General features: G+C 42.0%; 1 protein-coding gene across 2 annotated transcripts in view; it reads right to left on the reverse strand.

The window, feature by feature from the left end:
* The window catches only part of PPAP2B (phosphatidic acid phosphatase type 2B), a 151833-nt gene that overhangs the window by 73289 nt on the left and 59661 nt on the right, over window positions 1-18883 (reverse strand). The window contains exon 2 of one of the 2 annotated variants that reach the window (XM_011973843.1): window positions 10712-11407. In XM_011973843.1, the coding sequence (XP_011829233.1) occupies window positions 10712-10850 (139 nt within the window). In that variant the 5' untranslated portion in view covers window positions 10851-11407. Of the gene's footprint in view, window positions 1-10711; window positions 11798-18883 lie in introns of those variants that run through there. The other variant, XM_011973842.1, reaches the window with a different exon arrangement.

An 18883-nucleotide genomic window follows, 5' to 3' on the forward strand; every position in this document is an offset into this window, starting at 1 on the left:
GAATTCCACTCCTAAGTATATAGTCCCAAGAGAACTGCAAGAATTTATATGGATATTCATAGCAGCACTATTCATAATCGCCAAAAAGTGGAAATCACCCAAATGTTCATCAAGTGGTGAAGGTAAAAATGAAATGTGGTATGTCTATATAATGGAATACTATTTGACAATAAAAAGAAATGAAGGATACATGTTGCAATATGAATGAACCTTAAAAACAGTATGCCAAGCAGAAGAAGCCAGTCACGAAAGACCGCATATGATTATACTTATATGAAATATTCAGAACAAGCACATCTATGGAGAAAGAAATTTGATTCCTGGTTGCTGTAAGATGTGGGAAGGCGGAGGAAAAATGGGAGAGATTGGTAGTGGGTACCGTTTCTGTTTGCAGTGATGAAATGTTCTAAAATTGGTTGTGGTGGTGGTTACCTAACCATGAAGATATTAAAAACCAATGAATCGTGTGCTTTAAATAAATGAATTGCATAGTATGTGAATATCTCAATAAAGCTCTTTGAAAAAAATACCATTGCAACCCAGGAAAAACCCTTTCTCTAAGCCAAGAGGATTTGTAGCCCACTTATTTTAAGGGGCATTTGAGAAATTAAAGAAGTCCAGAACAACAACAAAAGAATATAACTCATAGCCTCGTCTTCATAATAAGGCTATGCACATAAAGAAGCATTTACTAATGGATTTCGTAAATCTCCTATAAATCCTGCATTTAAAGTGTTTCTGGAAGGAGTAGCCTCACCATAGTTCAGAGGCTCCCAACCTGGAGTTCAGGAAATACCTGTCATGTCTTTCTTATCCAGCCCTCTCTGCTCCCGCCACAGTACCCTCGGTTCAGCTTGCACTTGCTACCCCACTGGTCTTTTGTGCCTCTGCCTCCCATTTGCCTACTCTCAAATCCAGTCATCTCTCCCAAACCCGAATAAGATTAGATTCATTCCCTCCTCCAATCTTTTCATGAATATGTTCATTCCAAAGGTCTTTTACAAAACTCTTGTATTTTTCTTACATATTGTAACTAGCCTTTAGTTTTTTTTGTTTTTGTTTTTGTTTTTTTGAGATACAGTCTCACACTATCACCCAGGCTGGAGTGCAATGGCTCTCTCGGCTCACCGTACCCTCTGCCTCCCAGGTTCAAGTGATTCTCCTGCCTCAGCCTCCTGATTAGCCGGGATTACAGGCGCCCGCCACCACAGCTGGCTAATTTTTTGTATTTTTATTAGAGATGGGGTTTCACTATGTTGGCCAGGCTGGTCTCAAATGCCTGACCTCATGATTTGCCTGCCTCGTCCTCCCAAAGTGCTGGGATTACAGGTGTGAGCCACTGCGCCCAGCCGCCTTTAGATATTTCTAAAATGGTGCAACCACTATGAAAAACAGTTTGGCAGTTCCTCAAAAAGGTAAATGTGGAATTACCATAGGATCCAGCAATTTCACTCCTAGGTGGTAGGTTTCTCTGTGAAATCTTCCAAAAGAAAAAGAAAAAAGAAAACTCCATTTGCTCTCCTGGTTCACCAAAATAAAGCTCAAATTCCTTAGCTGCCTGCCATACCCAGTCCCCTTTCATAATCTAGCTCTAACCTATCTCTCCAGCCTCATCTCCAATGACCTCCTTTCTTCCCCCGCACAATGCAAACACACAATATTGACATTCCAGCCTCCAGCTACTCACCCTTCCCAAATAGGTCCCTGCTTCCAAGTCTCAGCACCTGTGCTTCACTCTGCTGCAATACCTTCTCCCTCTTCCTGGCTTGTGAGGTATTATTTATCTTGCAAGACCCAGCTCCACACCCTCAGGCAAGCTTCATCACTCTTCACTGTGCTGCTAGAATAGGCCCTCCCCTAAGGCTCCAGAGTCATCACTTACATAGTGTTTGTCATTTGGGGAAAGCCTGTTTCCCTTTCACCAGCCTGGGAATTCCTTAAGGCCACGGAAACCCGGGGGCCTGGCACATAGTAGGTGCTCAAGAATCATCTGCAGAAGACAAGGCTTATACCTGAAAGACAGGTACAAACACAGGCTTAATAGGCTCTCTAGAAATTATACTGATTGACACCACAAACTAATTTGGGGGCTAGATACAAAGAAACCATCAATGAGAATGGCTTCCTTCGTGTCAATGTAATCATATGTATTATGTGTTTTAGGGATACATAAACAGGAACCAAAGCACACTACTTATTATGACAAGGCGCTTACAATGATTTGCATTTCTCTGCAAAACTCTTTAGGCATATAATTTTGTTAATTTGTGACAAACCTCAAAAACACACTTACCAATACCCTGATTGCAATATATACTTTCAAAGCACACAAGAAATCAAGATGCTTTCAAAGGTTTCCAAAAGAGTCTGATGTGTGTTGTTTTGTTTGGTTTGTTTTAAATTTGGGAATTTAAATGCAGATCATAATTTATAATTTAACCCAGACTTAAGGGAAGAATAGTTTTACAAGGATGTTCAAGAACCTGACCTAGCCTTCTTTTGAACATTGGCACTGACAATTAATGCATGACCATGAGAAGCCTGTTTAATCTGAGACTGTTTCATCCTCAGTCACATGAGAATAAGGAGAGTTTGTTGACAGCCTTTTAAAAAGCAAAAATACATAAATAAATAAATAGAATAAAAAGCAAAAACTTGGAAAACATGATTCTCTTTTTTCTCTCCTGAGATACATCATTGGAAAAAGGTGGCACTGTTCCAGCTCAAATCATTCAGCAGTGATCTTGGTAATAAGCACTTTCCCGAAAAAATACCAGTTTGAAGAAAAGTAATATATCAAAACACTGCCTAGTCCTTCACATTTGTCCCATGTGTCTTTGGCTTCACTCAGCCAACATCCACCGATATGGATTAAAAGTTAAACCTGTTTGTCTTGTTCTTTTTTCTACTGACGCAGGCAAGAGAGAGAGATCTCTGGAGAACTCTACCTCGTGAATAATATCAAATTTCACACCAACAAAAACACATCCGAAAAGCAGAATGGTAGAAAGGCAAGACCTTGGTTCTAGGTCCTGCTCTTTCACTATCACTGGACAATTAACTAACCAACCAAGACCTCCAGTTCCTGTTTGTGAACCAAGGGCACTGACCAGGACGTAGTGACAATAATGACAGCAGCAACTACCTCTTGAGTGTCTCTATGTGCCAGGCACTGTACTAGACATGTCTCCACCACGTCAGAGTGCACACAGAATCTCATTTCATAAATGAATATTTATGAGGCCTCACAGAGATCAAGTAAACTTGCTTAAGCTTCTATGGCTAATAATAGTGAGCAAACTCCAATCTGACTCCAAAGCCTGTGCTATTCCCCTCACACCTCTCTCCCTTCCCCAGCTCAAAAAGGCCTGTTTTTCTAACTGACATTAAAAAATGACCTTGGTATTGTTGTTAATGAAATCTCCAAGGTACCTCCAAATTCTAAAGATTCCATGAATCTAGGTGATGAGGAATTGCTCCGATGGTTATTCTCTTTATTATGTCTACAGAGAAGCTTATTCATCACACTTTAAGCTGCTTTGCAATTATTTACATATTACTCTGTCTACTCCATGGCCCAATAATATCCTTGAGTTAAGACTCTGAAATAAACGAAATGGAAAGAAATGAAAAAGACTGCCTTGAGTGCATTAATTGCATTGAAAAGTGGGGCAGCAAGGTAAACTGACAAGAGCTCTGGAAAAGTTGGTGCCTGCTTTCTAGCTGGGTACCCTTGTGCAAGTTACTTAACATCTCTGAGCTACAGTTCCCTCATCTATAAAAGGGATCTAATCTCTATATCACATGATTGGCCTGTATAATAAATATGGGAGCCTAGCTCAGTGCCTTCCTTCCTCAGCAAATACAGAGGGTCCCCTAGATGACCAGCATTTGGATCATTTCCAATCATTGCTGTTCTTTCTTTGTTTTTTTTTTGTTTTGTTTTTTTTGAGAGAGAGTCTTCCTCTAGCACTCAGGCTGGTGTGCAGTGGCATGATCTCGGTTCACTGCAGCCTCTGCCAACTGGTTCCTGCCTCAGCCTCTGGAGTAGCTGGGATTACAGGCACGCGCCACCATGCCCAGCTAATCTTTGTATTTTTAATAGAGATGGGGTTTCACCATGTTGACCAGGCTAGTCTCGAAATCCTGACCTCAGGTGATCCACCCACCTCAGCCTCCCAAAGTGCTAGGATTACAGGCGTGAGCCACTATGCCTGGCCTTGCTGTTCTTTTTAGTTAGGTTTTCCTCTGGGCTGTTGAATGACATGAATGACATAAGTAAGAGCTGACCCTAAAACAGACCATGTGTCTAAATTCTCTCCCACCCTTCCTAAGGCCTATCTGTCTTTCTCTCAAGATAATATGGCCTTCTCCCTTTCAAAGGAGAAGAATGCAACCACCAAAGCCTATTGAGGTTCCTGCACTTTGACTTTTCCAGAAAGGGTCAGGAAACCTGCCACTGCTTTCCTTTAGCTAATGGAAAACATTTGTGTCCACTCTGCTTGGTGTTTTCTTGGGATTCTTCTCAGAATCTTTTTCCTTAATATAGTTCAGGCAACTTTGCTGCCAAGATATAAAAGATTTTATAGAACCATTGAGGAGTAAGAAAACTGGGAAGAAAATGAAAATTCGACTCTATGAAGAACAATAGCAACTTAATTCCTACCTGATGATGATAACGTGACTTTGAACTTTTCAAAATGCTTTTAGATTCATTATCTTACCTGAGTTTCACAACAAACAGGTATTACCAGGCTTGTTTATTTTACAGATGAGGAAACTAAAGCCTGGAGGAGGTTAAATAATTTTTGCCCAAATTACACGTTGGCAAAAGGTGGCTGTCAGCTTTATGTCAGGATTCAAACTCAGATTTGGGGAAATCCAAAGCTTGTATTGTTTCTATACTACTTTGCTAAGCTTATTTTATCTTCTAAAGGCTTTATTTAGGAATCTAATTTATTCCTGCTTCACCTTGCACTCACGCACAAACTTCAATATCTCAAAAGAAAATATTTAAAATTAACACCTCATTTATCCAAAGGGGTCACATGGCCGGCAACTTCAACTACGTAGAGTTCGGTTTACAACCAGAAAATACATAAAGATTTTGGCCTCTTGCTTTAGAAACAACACCAAGTGTTTGCACTGAAAGTCACGGGACACCTTCAGGTCTGCCCCCAGAGGTAATTTTCCGTTCGAAAGAATTCTAGCAAGCTTGATTATCTTTTCTGAAAAAGACAAGTGCACTGGTCACAAACGAACAAACAAACAAAAAAGTATAGACAACCGAACAATGCAGAAAATGCCAGAACATTCAGTACAGGGACAAAAAGCCCACTACATAATTAAATTGCCCTTAAGATATCAGCTGTTAAACAACATAGTGATTCTAAAATTGGCCTGATAAGAATCACCAGCAGTGTTTATAAAATACAGAATCCCAGGTCCTGGCTCAAAGCCAGCTGAATTTGAATATCCTGGAGAAGAGTCCAAGAATCTGTATTTCATACCAGATAGGCCCCATGTTAGGTGAGTTTATGAAATACTGGTGTAATAGGCAACCCCAAAATAAAGTATTACTCCTCAAATAATGTGTACTGGATTGAACTGACACAAAGGACAGGGTTTCTCCATAAATATAACTGCCTACACAGGGAAGAAGCCCTTGACTATGGTCTCATTAGCATCACGCTATCACCAACTGGGCTTCCTAGCCCAAACAACTGCACAGGAAAGGGTAAAGGAAGAATCTAAAATTGACAGGCAATCAAAAGGGTTCATCACACCTGTAATCCCAGCACTCTGGGAGGCCAAGGCGAGCAGATCACAAAGTCAGGAGATCAAGACCATCTTGGCTAACACGGTGAAACCCTGTCTCTACCAAAAATACAAAAAATTAGCCAGGCATGGTGGCTCGCGCCTGTAGTCCCAGCTACTCAGGAGGCTGAGGCAGGAGAATTGCTTGAACTCGGGAGGCAGAGGTTGCAGTGAGCCAAGATCGCGCCATTGCACTCCAGCCTGGGTGACAGAGCAAGACTCTGTATCAAAAAAACAAACAGACAAAAAAAAAAAAAAAAAACACCCTAACCATTTTGGACAGTGAAGAAAAAGTTTTTAACCATACTAGAAAAGTCAACAGGGCTTACCTACTAAATCATCCTAGGCTGGAGTGCAGCGACACAATCATGGCTCACTGCAGCCTCCAACTCCTAGTCTCAAGGTATCCTCCTGCCTTAGCCTCCCAAGAAGAGAGGCTACAGCTGCAGGCTTGCACCACCACGCCCAGTTAATTTTTGATTTCTTTGTAGAGACAAGGTCTTACTATATTGCCCAAGCTGATCTCGAACTCCTTAGCTCAAGTAATCCTCCTGCCTCTGCCTCCCAAAGTGCTGCGATTACAGGGGTAAGCCACTGTACCCAACTGAGGCTCTTTTCTTTATTTTCATCTGTGTAGGATGGTTGGCTAGGCAGTTTACCAGTTGATTAATGAAAATATGTAAATTTCAGGAAGTAGGTGAAAGGACACATATGGCCGAGGAAAAACCTTGTCAGTTTCTCATGGTATTGCCTTAACCTTAGTAAAAGCAATGCTTACCTCCCCTCCAGAATTAACACCAACTTAAGCTAATTTTCAACATCAATTCTTTGGTCATACATATATAACAATTCAATTAATGACAAATGGTCCACGAGAGGCAGTGAGTAGGTTTCTACATCACAATATCTACCAGCCTAGGCTTATAAAATTGTTAGAGATGGAAGGACACTGAAAGTTGGTCTAGTTCCTTCCCTTTTTTTGCAATGATAAAGAAACTGAGACTCAGAAAATTTTAATGAATTTCTCCAAAGCTGTACAGTGCAGTGGCAGTACAAGACTATAATGCCTGTCTCTAGTTCGTGATGATTCACAGAGCTAATATATAATGAAGAGCTCAGCAGAGTAGATGCATAAGGTAGACATTCAGCATATGTCAAGTCTCTAATGTCAAGCCTCTACTAGAAATCGCTCACCGCATGTTTAATGGCAACATTAGACATAAAACCACACAATCATTTTGCAGATGGAAAAAAACTGAGACACACAGAAAACCAACTCATCCACACAACGCAACTGGCCAACCTGAAACCTGAAGCTTCTAAGTGTCTCTTTTCACAATACCATGCTGCCCTTCTCTCACTGTTAAAAGTAAGTAATAATAAATTATGACTCTATGTATCCCATATATAGAACCAGTTCTAGAATTTTAGCTCAACCATTTAGTTGGAAATCAAAAAACATCCGAAAACGTGGTGGAGCAACCAAATTAAATAGCATGGTTGCTGACCACCCAAATTCTGTTTCACTGACCGGAAGACTGGGACCAACTTTGTTTTTCTGCTTTGGTGCAAATGGGTAACTGGGAAATCTGGAGAGGCAGAACTTTCTGCAAACTGAGCTTCAGAATTTTCTGATGAGAACCTCAATTTCAAGATTCTTCAGATGGGGGAAAGGACTCCACTCACGCTAAACTGAGAATTGGGGATCAATTCAAATTGACTTCACTGTTAATCTATCCTTCCCTTTTCTAAGACATGGTTTCTGGTTTATAAAACGGAGATAATCTATTCATAGGGGTTGCATTAAAGAGTGTATATATGAATTTATATAAAAAAGAGACTAACAGAGCTTAGAAAGACAATAATTGTTCCTCCCTTCTTACCTGGGAATTGTTTGTCGCTCTCCTGTAACCCCATCCACCACAATCAATGTACAAAAACCAGGAGGTGATAAACATTACTTAATTAAAAGGAAAACAAAATCAATTTCAGAAAAACCTATCACGCAAAGATTCATAACTGTATTTAAAAGCAATTAATCTGCAAAGATAGCTGTCCAATGAAGGGTAAACTCCCACTGGTGTTATTTGACACCAGATTGTCTTGGCTTTCCAACGAGAGTGGACTTCTGTCTTTTCACTAAGAATTTAACGTTCTAAAAAGGTATGTGAAACAAGTTAAACTACTTGCATATTTCCACTTACATAACACTGACATAGCACATCAACTTTTATTTTTTCCAGATACTAGATGAAGCTTGGTGTATATTCTTGTGGGAGAAGAAACAGAAAACTGTCTCTCTTCTTAATATATTAGTGCCCTGTAATCCAGACCATATGATCAATAAACTATATAAAAATTAAATCATACTGACGGTCTTAGGCAAAAAGTGGAAACAATTTTTTTTAGGACAGTGATGTGTGGAATATTAAAATCACATGTTGTACTATTAATTTTTCTTTTGGAAGCCAAATAGAGTTCTCCTGCATAAATATCTCACCTAAATAATGTTTCTCTTGCAAAGAATTTTTCCTATTAAAGGTGTTTAAGAGACATTTAATTAGCGATACTGTGATTGGCCTGTGCTCAGGGGAGACACTGATCAATAAGTCACTTTGAAAATGTTGCCATGGTTTTCATGGCAAAGCACCCCTTAAAACAAGTAGCTATGTGCCTCTATAATAAAATACGTGGTCGTGACAGCTTATTGCTTTTTGGAGATAAACAAAATCATTTTGTTCAAACATAGGACCAACAGTGAATAAATATAATCAACAGGTTAGAATATTAGCTTTGAGGGGATGGGAGATAGGTGGGGCAAATGAAGAACTGAAATGTGCGTGTGCCCACACATGTATGCACGCACACACACCTTTTTTACACCTTCTATGTACAACAGAGTAGCTTGGGTTTTTACATCCCTGGCTAAACTATAGCTGATGGGTGTGTCTTTTTGCAAATTCCTTTACATCTCTTTCCTTTTCCCTTTCATAAGACACCACCTCTTGGGACTGCCTTCTGAAATCACAAGGGTGGAAAGGAAATTGTACAAAGGCTGTCAAGCATGTTCTAGCTCTGCTTTCTTAATCACAAAGTAGGAGGTAGGAGAGTATCCTGCACAGGCAGTCTAGAAAGAGCTTTCCCTGCCACCAACAAAACACACTGAATAAACACACGGAGTTCCAGTCAAGTTTACAGCAAACAGCTTCCATGTGTTTAGTGCTTCCTTATACTCCCCTAGGACCAAGGAGGGTCTTTTAAAAATTCAACAGCTTGATTACAAGACTTTAAGTAGTAATCTGTCCCACTGTGCATGATAATAAGCCAGCTGCCTTCAGGAAGGTAGGCCCCCCAGTGACAATTCCTTTACATAGCATCTTAATGTTGAATTAATATTGAGAGATGTGGAAATGGGATGTGCCACCTGAACTACAGTGACCTTTCTTCCCTTCCACTCTTCCACAGAACACAATTATACCTTCAGCTGTCTCTCCTTAACTGAAGGGGACTGTCCTTATTTTTAAACTCTAAGAATCCTATCTTTCTTTACTATGGACCATCAAGAGGACACTGCACAATAAGGACAGTGCTACATACAGCAAGAGTCATGAACACCAGGGAGGTGTAACTCCAGCCTAAGAAGTCTCTGGTCTGCAAAATCTGCAAGGACAAATCCATTTCAAAGGGGACTTAGGTCTCCGTGCAGGAGTTCTATTTTAAGGGAACTGAATTGGGAACACAGATGTTTCTTCAGTTAGCAGAGTTGGCAGAACAGCTCCTGGACCAGATCCGAGTTCTTAATGCAGGAAGGGGCCTCGGAGAGCATCTACTTCAACCCACTCATTCAACTCAGAGGAAACTGAGGCCCATGAGGCAGTTAGGTGGCACACCCAGCAAGTGGCAAGAGCGGCAGTGTTCTGATGACAAGTACTGTGCGCTTTCCATTACACCATGATTCGCTTTAAAAAAAAAAAAAAATCCTAGGCTGACTTCAACCTTGGAAGTCCTGTTCATTCGTGTGAAGCGCTTTCTCCCTCTCCTACCGAGTTCATAAATCCTCCTCACTCTCCCACTCCAATTCCTTTAACTCCCACCGCTCTTTCAGCTGTGGCTCTCAACGACCTTGGAAAACAGAAATGGATCATCGCCTCAACTTTCTGGGAGTGCAATTAAATTTGTGGTCCCCAAACAAGATCGCAGCTGGCTTTCCCAGTGCCTCAACGTGCCCATCAGGGAAATGGGGCTCATCATCCCTGCTGCACCAAGTCAGGGAGTGGGCGAGCTAAAACTGATGCCCGTGAAGCCGCCTACCACCTGGCACACAGTAGGCACTCAAGTGATTGCCGAAGCCGTGCCCAGCACCAAGCCCGGGGAGAGCACCTCCAGGAGAGAAGCAAGTGAAAAGGCCGGCTAGCCAGTCTGGCGAGCCTGGGCAGCAAAGGCGGAAGGGTTGGATGTTTACATACAGCCGCGGTAAGGCAGCTCGGCTCCAGGCAGGAGCCCGGCTCTCGGGGCGATCCATTTCACTCGGATGGAGGGCGACCAGCCATACGCTGGCCCTAGAGCACGGCTCAACCAACTTCCCCTACGCTAAAAGGACTAACCCACACCTTCCGCGGGATTCCGCCCGGGCTTCCAACCTGGAGACGACTTTTATCGAGCTGGTTTAACAGTTGCCCACGAACGCTTAAGCATGCCCAGACCCACTCAAGTACAGGCCAGGAAGTCGGTGGGATCGGGGAGGGCGGGGGCTTCGGGCCCGGGCGGCGCGAAGGCTCCCCAGGAAGGCTGCGGGGGCCCCCCGGAGCTGACAGCGCGGCGCGGCGCGGCCCCGGGCTGGGCTGGGACGCGCGCCGAGGGCCGAGGGGCCGAGGGACAGCGGGGCTGGGCTCACCCATGAAGAGGCAGAAGAGGTCGAGGCAGATGAGCAGCACCCGCTTGCTGCCGCTCCTCCTCGGGTTGTTGTTGAGCGCCGGGCTGCCGCCGTTCTTGCTCTCCGGGACGATCGCTTTGTCGTACTTGTAGTTTTGCATGGCGCTGGCTGCGGCGCGAGCCTCCCGCCTCGCGAAGACGTCCCGCAATAGCAGCCACACACCCAGGCGCCCGAGTCGCCTCCTGGCCGAGGCTGCTGCGGAGAGTGGCCGGTCGGCCCGGGCTCCGGGCGCGGCGGCGAGAGTGCAGCCCGGGCTGCCTGCCTCCAACTGCAGAATGTGGTGTTTTCTGCTCCTCCTGCGCGCCTCTGCTTTCCTCTCTCAACCCCAAATCGTTCGAAAGTCCAAGGGGAAGAGAGCCAGATCCCGAGCAGAAACTTTTGCAGAGCTGCGCAGCTTGGGGCGCGCTGGGCTGGCGCGCGTCTGAGTGCGCGAGCGAGCGAGTGGGCAGCGCGGGCGCTCCGCCACCTTCCTCCGCAGCTGGTTCCTTAATGAATGGGAGCTGCGCTGAGTCCAGCAACTCCGGAGCGCCAGCCCCAACTCCAACTTTGCCTCCTCCTCCTCCTCCTCCTGCTCCTCCTGCTGTTGGTGCTGCTGCCCGCGGCGGCTGCTGCTGTGATCGCCTGGGTTTGTTTTCTGCACTTCTATTTCACGAGGTCCTTTAAAAAGAGAAGACGTGGGGGGAGAGAGAAAGAGGGACCTCCTTACTTGGCTCGGATGGGATTCTGAAAGCACAGCCCCTTCCTTAAGCTGCCTAAGACGTAGGATAATTAAGGCCACATTTTCCCCCACCCCCTTCAAAAAAAAAAGTCCTAAAAGGAAAAGTTGCTCTCAAACCAGAGAAACCGGGAGCCCCTAGCGTTCAGAAACACCAAATTGTCACCAAAGAAAAAATATATACAAATAAAAAGAAACATTTTCTTGCTGGCCTTGGGTCAAGTAAAAGTTAGGGCTGTACGACTAAAATGCATTTTTCCTCCCTTACAAACGTGAGGCCTTCACGTCTTTGTTGTGACTTGAATTGTATTACCCTGAAAATATAATTTTTAAGGAAAACTAGTTTTTTGTTTGTTTGTTTAAGATCTTAACATCCAGCACTGGGTACTGTGCTAGATTTTGAGAATACTAAGATGAAAAAGACTGCACGACTGTGGAACCACATCTCCTGGATTTCAATCCTGTGACTCTGTGCCTCAGTTTCCCCATATGTAAATAGAGCTAACTATTCCTTTTCATATAGAGTGGTTGTGAAGACTTAATTTGTTAGTCCATGTAAGCTCCTAGAACAGTGCCCAGTACGTAGGAAGTGCTCTATGAGGGTTAGCCATTACCTTTTTTCTGGGTGAAGGAGTCAGGCCATCCAACCCCTCTCCTGGCCCCAAGAGTACTTGCACTATTATGGGGAATTCCAGGGCAGCCAAAATGCTCCCTGCTTGAGTTTCAGACAATCTAACGCTTTTCCTTAGAGGCTGGCATCTTATTTTTAATTATTTTATGTGAGTTAATCTTTTTTCTAGAAAGAGAATAAACATTTCCAGGGCAAGGGCCTTCCCTTGTATATTCTATAGTGCCTAGCACGGAGCTGGGCACAGTGGACAGTAAATGGTTGTTTTCTCCAGGTGGCTGTTTGTGTGCATCCAGAAATGGAAATATTTGTAGCTTTTTGATAGATTACACAAATCATGTTCTTTCTTACACTGACTTATTTTGGGTTTTGATAACTTTATATGCAGCCACCATCAACCCTTTCTGGTACAATTGCCCTTTCTGGTACAATCCTTTCACACTACACACCCCTGCTCTCCTACATGCTCTGCCTATAATGCATACCCTTTCCTCCTCTACTTAGGAAAGTGCTTCTCTTGCTTTAGTATCCTCTGAAATGTCACCTCTTCTCTGAGTACTTTCTTGACTCCTGCACAGAATTAACTTCACTTTGCTTATAACTGTTTTCTTTTCCCCCCTTAAGGTGGTGTCTCACTCTGTTGCCCAGGCTGGAGTGCAGTGGCGCAATCTTGGCTCACTGCAATCTCCGCCTCCCGGGTTCAAGGGATTGTCCTGCCTCAGCCCCCTGAGTAGCTGACATTACAGGCACGCGCCACCACGCCCAGCTAGTTTTTGTGTTTTTAGTAGAGATGGGGTTTCACCATGTTGGTCAGGCTGGTTTCAAACTCCTGACTTCATGATCCGCCCGCCTTGACCTCCCAAAGTGCTGGGATTACAGGCCTGAGCCTACCTCGGCCTGATTTGGTGTTACAGATGGTTAAAAACTAGCAAGCTGTGTAGGTTATCCACGCCACGGCATCTCTCTGGTACCTAGCACAGGATTTGCTGTGTACTGAATGAAGTTCAAGTTGGGACCAATTAGTAAGTGGGGCTTGCGAAGAAAGACAACATTGCTATCTTCTGGAAGTAAGAAGATCTGCCTCTCCCAAGAAGTTTTGGAGCTGAAGCATCCAACTGCAAATCAGACACAGCACTCTCAATTCAAATAGCACAGGTAAAAGCCAAGGTAGTTCAGAGGATAGATTCTTGAGATAGCTTTTTATTGAGAAACACCTTCTCTTGAAATGTTAAAAGAGTGTAAGCCAAACAAGGCCAGGTTCATAATTATTGACATTCTAAGAGGAATTTCAGGATTTCAGGGTCTTTGCCTACTCAACAGTCTTTGTAATTATAATTATCCTTGAAATTCTTAGTCACCAAACCATGCTTTTGGAATTCCAATCTAAAAGCAAGCTTTCTTGAAACTGCAGGCCTCTCTGATCTTTCCCTCCTTTGAACTCTAAAAGACCTTGAGTAGACACTCAAGGTCTTATTCCACTGGACACGGCCCTGTCTGATTGCTTCACTTTGCAAATAATGAGATTACTTGCAAAGTGAAATAATAAGACAGTGTCATGTGCAGTGGAATATAGTGGCTGGTCTTACTTGCAGGTGGTCATAATTTGTCCCTCAAAGATTGTTAGCTCTATGAGGGGAGAGACTTGACCTTGATACCGCAATAAATAAAGGTGAAATCCTAAGCCAAAAAAAGAAATAGTGACTACATGAATTTTATAGGTACCTCCCTGTATGTTTCCTGTCTGCTTTTCCTTATCTGTGAAATGACTTTTATCAATTTAAGAATACACATATTTCTAAAAGTCAGACTGGCTGGGTGCAGTGGCTCATGCCCATAATCCTAGCTCTTTGGGAGGCCAAGACAGGTAGATCACTTGAGGCCAGGACTCCAAGACCAGCCTGGCAAACATGGTGAAACCCCATCTTTACTAAAAATACTGGTGTGGTGGTGCAGACCCATAGTCCCAGCTACTCCCTGAGGCTGAGACACAAGAATCGCTTTAACTGGGGAGGTGGATGTTGCAGTGAACCTAGATCATGCCACTGCACTCCAGTCTGAGCAACAGAGGGAGACTCTGTCTCACAAAGTCTGTTATTCCAAAAGCAGATAAAAGGGAAAATAAATGGATGTTTAAATAAGAGTTTTATATTTCCGTTTATAAGGCTCTGTGGGCTATTTTTCCATAACTAAAAGATCATAGTGTTCATTGATGTATGTAGTTCTATGCAAACAGGTATTATATTTGGATAACTCTTCAAGGGATCGCTACAAATACTTGTTATTATAAAACTGATTTGAACAGCTAATAAAATATAGTGTCAATATCATTATTTGGATAATGGGAAATAAAGCAACTAACCAGACATATAAATTTGAAGGCCTCTTTGCCTTAAATCCTAAAGTTGAATAATCTTGCCAGCAAATAAAATGCAGCAAAACAGACTTGATAATTTAGAATGGTGTCATTTCAAGGTAATTAAGTAATTAGACTTTCTGGCAAACAAACTTACCAAAATTCACACATTAAAATGACATCCAGTTCATTAAATTGGTCTGTATAAAAACTATAACATCAGCGGGGATAAATGCCTTTTTAAGATTGACTTATTACGTGTGGCAACAACAGCACATCATCCTTACATAACTGATACCTCCTAACAGACTTAAATAGCTTTCATTTCTAAGATCTCTCTTTACCTCATAATTTTCTTTCTCTCTCTTTTTGACTCCTAATATTTAATAATTAATTATTTTTAGTTTTGAAAAGATATGAATTGGCTCTAGAAATATTTAAGAGGAAAGTAGAAATATTTAAGAGGAAAGTAGCTGAGTCCCTTTATATAAAATTGTATAGTCAAAAGGTAAGAGCCTAAGTTTCTTAAGCCATTGAAATTAAGAAGACATAGACGTTTTGGCTAAGAAGTGCTTATTTATCCAGATTCTTCCAAACTGTTACATTCATATTCCACCTCTGGTTTTTTACTAAAACAAAAATTGCTAGTTTGCTGCTATAAGTGTTGGATTTGATATCACGCATGCTTCCAGAGGACTGAATGGAAACATTTACAGTAATACTCCTGAGAAAAGGCAGGAAGGGGCAGGGGATTGGAAGTCAGAAAACCTTGGTTCTGCTGTTTGACCTGAGGCAAACTGAATAACCTCCCTGAACCACAGTTTCCTCAACTTTTAAATGGGACTGGCATTTTTCTCTAGTTCTGAGGATGGTTAAAAATTATAAAATGAAATAGTACATTTGAAAATGCTTGATACACAATAGGCAATCAATAAATATTAGTTGAATGTTAATTTTTTTTTTTCTTTGAGACAGAGTCTTGCTCTGTCATCCAGGCTGGAGTGCAGTGATGCGATCTTGGCTCGCAGCAGCCCTCCTGGGTTCAAGCGATTCTCATGCCACAGACACCCAAGTAGCTGGGATTACAGGCATGGCCACCAAGCCTGGCTAATTTTTGTATTTTTACTTCAGACGGGGTTTTGCCATGTTGGCCAGGCTAGTCTTGAACACCTGGCCTCAAGTGGTCTGCCCACCTTGGTCTCCCAAAGTGCTGGGATTACAGGCGTGAACCACTGCGTCTGGCAAGTTGAATGTTAATATTTTCAATGAACACTTTATTTCTACAAAATACCTCATTTAAATACAGCTATTTAAAATGCATTTATGAAGTACCACCTTGAATATAACCACTTAATTGTAGTCATCTTTCCCTACATAAAATAACATCTTCAGCCTCTCAACTCCTGTCTTTTTAAAATATGCAATTTCTTGAGGTTTCAGAAAGTAATAATTCAAAATACTTATTTTCTTGAACGATTTACTTATACGTTGTTTCCTTCAGAACTGTTTGTGAAATCCAAGAAAAGCCATTTGCTTAAGCTAATAATCTTGTGAGAGTACAAGTGAAAGTACTTTCATTTTAAAAGCACTTTCACCTCTATTATCTTATTTTATCCTTACAACTCACTGAAGTAGGTGGAGTTGCTCTCATTAGTCCCATTTTACAGATGAGAAAACTGAGGCAAGCTCACTTAACTGGATAGAACTGGTTTTCCCCATAGGTAAAATGAAAATGATTCTAACATTAGCTCATGCAGGGTGAAGTGTATAATGCTTTACAGTTTATAATATTTATAATACAGTTATACTCCTTACAGTTTATAATGCCATTTACATTTACTGATCTCGTTTCCGAATAGGTAAGGCGGATATTATTTTCCTTGTTTTAGAAATAAGGAAACTGAATCTTGGAAAGATAGGAGATTTGATTAAAGTTGGAGGTGAGAAGATTTCTAAAGAGCCACTAGAATCCAGGTCTCTTAATTTCTAAACTAAAGGTTTTTTCTTTACCCCACAAGGTCTCACACTGAAAGGTGCTCAGAAATTTCTGCTGTTCAACAGTGAATTCACAGAGTAACTTAGAGGGACTGAAGAATTAGCTTCATGTCTTTAGTAAAGAGACAGAGGGGAAGTTGTATTTTGTTTGTAATTTCTTACAGGCTTGGAAGGGAACAGCATTGTTGCACCGTGTGTCTTTGAAACAGCATTTGGCTTCATAATTTGTCAAGCAACTTTTTGTTACAGAAAGGGAGCTTTAAGGACACAAAATCGTAGTGGCACCGGAAAGCAGTCTTGGATTCATGTCAACATTTTTACCTTTTTACAAGTAGTAATCTTTCCTTAGCTAGAAATTAGAGCAGTTAGGAGGTAATCTTATGGTAATTCAAACAGTTAATGTTGTTCATTAAAAAAAAAAAAGTAGAATGGATGGAGGAACTTGCAAATAAAAATGCTTCAGAGAATTTCCAAAATTGGTCAAACTAGAGCATGGCTGATAACTTAAAAGGAGAGTGATGCTGCCATCTTGTGTCATTATAGGAAAGTGCCATGGCTCCCAAAGTGAAAATGGCATTAATTAGTGGACAGGGAATGATTGAAATGGGAATGAAGAACTTTTATAGCATACATAAAATAATACCCAACAGTTATTCAGTTTTGACAATCCAGATATTGGTTATTCATTCAGTAGAAATTTATTGAGCATCTGGTATGTACCAAACACTCTTCTATAAGTTAGGGATATGGCAATGAATAAAACACAAAAATTCCTGTCCTCATTGAACCTTTAGGCTTTAATTATTTGATATGTGTTAACTCCTTTAATATTCCAAACGTTCCTGTGAGGAAGATTTTTTCGTTTTATAGGTGAGGCTACTGAGGCACAGGAAAGTTAAGTAACTTTAACTGCTAGGTGATAGAGCCTGGATTTGAACCCAGGCAGTCTGAGATAGGAGCCATCAAGTCTTTATTACTATTATTCTTAAATGATGATTTTTCTGGTGAATATTTAGAATTAGCCAGTTGGACTCAACTTAGATGATCCCAGTTTTCTTGGCCACATCCGAAACGTAAATCAGGAGGCAGTTGAACATATGCGTTCTCTCCACCAGGCCTGATCAGGGTGTTGACCTTGGCCACAGCAGTCATAAAGCTCTTTCGTAGCCTATTTGATCTGGTGCTTGTTTGTTGACTTTGACATCCACAATGAACCCAAGTGTATCATTGTTTTCTTTTTTGTTTTTGCACATTACTTCCTTTATAGTTTATTATGAAGACTTTCAAATATACAGAAAAGTTGAAAATAATTTACCGTGAGCATTCATATGCCCACTCCCCAGAATCTGCCATTAATACTCTATTATTAATACTCTAGCCTGGGTGACAGAGCAAGACTCTGAATCTATCATTCTGTTATCCATCAATCCATCTCGATTGGGATGCTGTTTTTTGTCTTCTTCATAGCAGACTCAGTGGTCAGTGGAACTGATGAGGCAGAGTGAGTAAGCTTGTTTCTCCTGGGGGCGTTCATCCAAGGATACCTGGGCTGCTTCAAGAACCACAGTGCCTTGGGTCACTAGAAAGAGGGTGACATATGAATCTTTTTCTTGTGGCCAAAGCCTTTGCTTTGGCATCAGCTTCGGAGGGGCAAGACCTTCCTTCTTCATCTTCGGCACCATCTTGTGAAAAGGCTAAGACATTAGTCATTAATCTATAGTGAATAAACTTTGTCTGTCTGAGGCAGCGGCCCCCAACCTTTTTGGCACCAGGGACTGGTTTTTTGGAAGGTAATTTTTCCATGGACCAGGGAGGGGGGTCAGCAGGGGTGGTTTCAGGATAATTCAAGCACATTACATTTATTGTGCACTTTATTTCTATTATTATTACATTGTAATACGTAATGAAATAATTATACAACTCACCATAATGTAGAGTCAGTGGGAGCCCTGAGTTTGTTTTCCTGTGACTAGACGGTCCCATTTGGGGATGACGGAAGGCAGTGACAGATCATCGGGCATTAGATTCTCCTCCTTGTGAGCGCAGTTCACAGTAGGGTTTGGGCTGTTATGAGGATCTGATGCCATTGATGATCTGACAGATGGCAGAGCTCAGGCAGTAATGTGAGCCATGGGGAGCAGCTGTAAATACAGATGAAGCTTTGTTCGCTGGCTGGTGGCTCACCTCCTGCTATGCAGCCCAGTTCCTAACAGGCCACGCACCACTACTGATCTGTGGCCTGGGGGATGGGGACGCCTGGTCCAAGGCACAAAGGAAAAAAATTAGTGGTTTCTGAAGTGGTACTTTAATTGTGTTCATCTGGGAGGAAAGAGTGGAAGGTTGTTTGCGTGCATGTTGGGCACATATATATAAACATTTATGTGTATTCACTGAATTAAAATATATGTGTGTATATATACTCACTATATATATGTGTATATT

The sequence above is a fragment of the Mandrillus leucophaeus genome, unplaced genomic scaffold (genome assembly GCF_000951045.1).
Source record: "Mandrillus leucophaeus isolate KB7577 unplaced genomic scaffold, Mleu.le_1.0 Scaffold14, whole genome shotgun sequence".
In the NCBI taxonomy this organism is placed as follows: Eukaryota; Metazoa; Chordata; class Mammalia; order Primates; family Cercopithecidae; genus Mandrillus; species Mandrillus leucophaeus.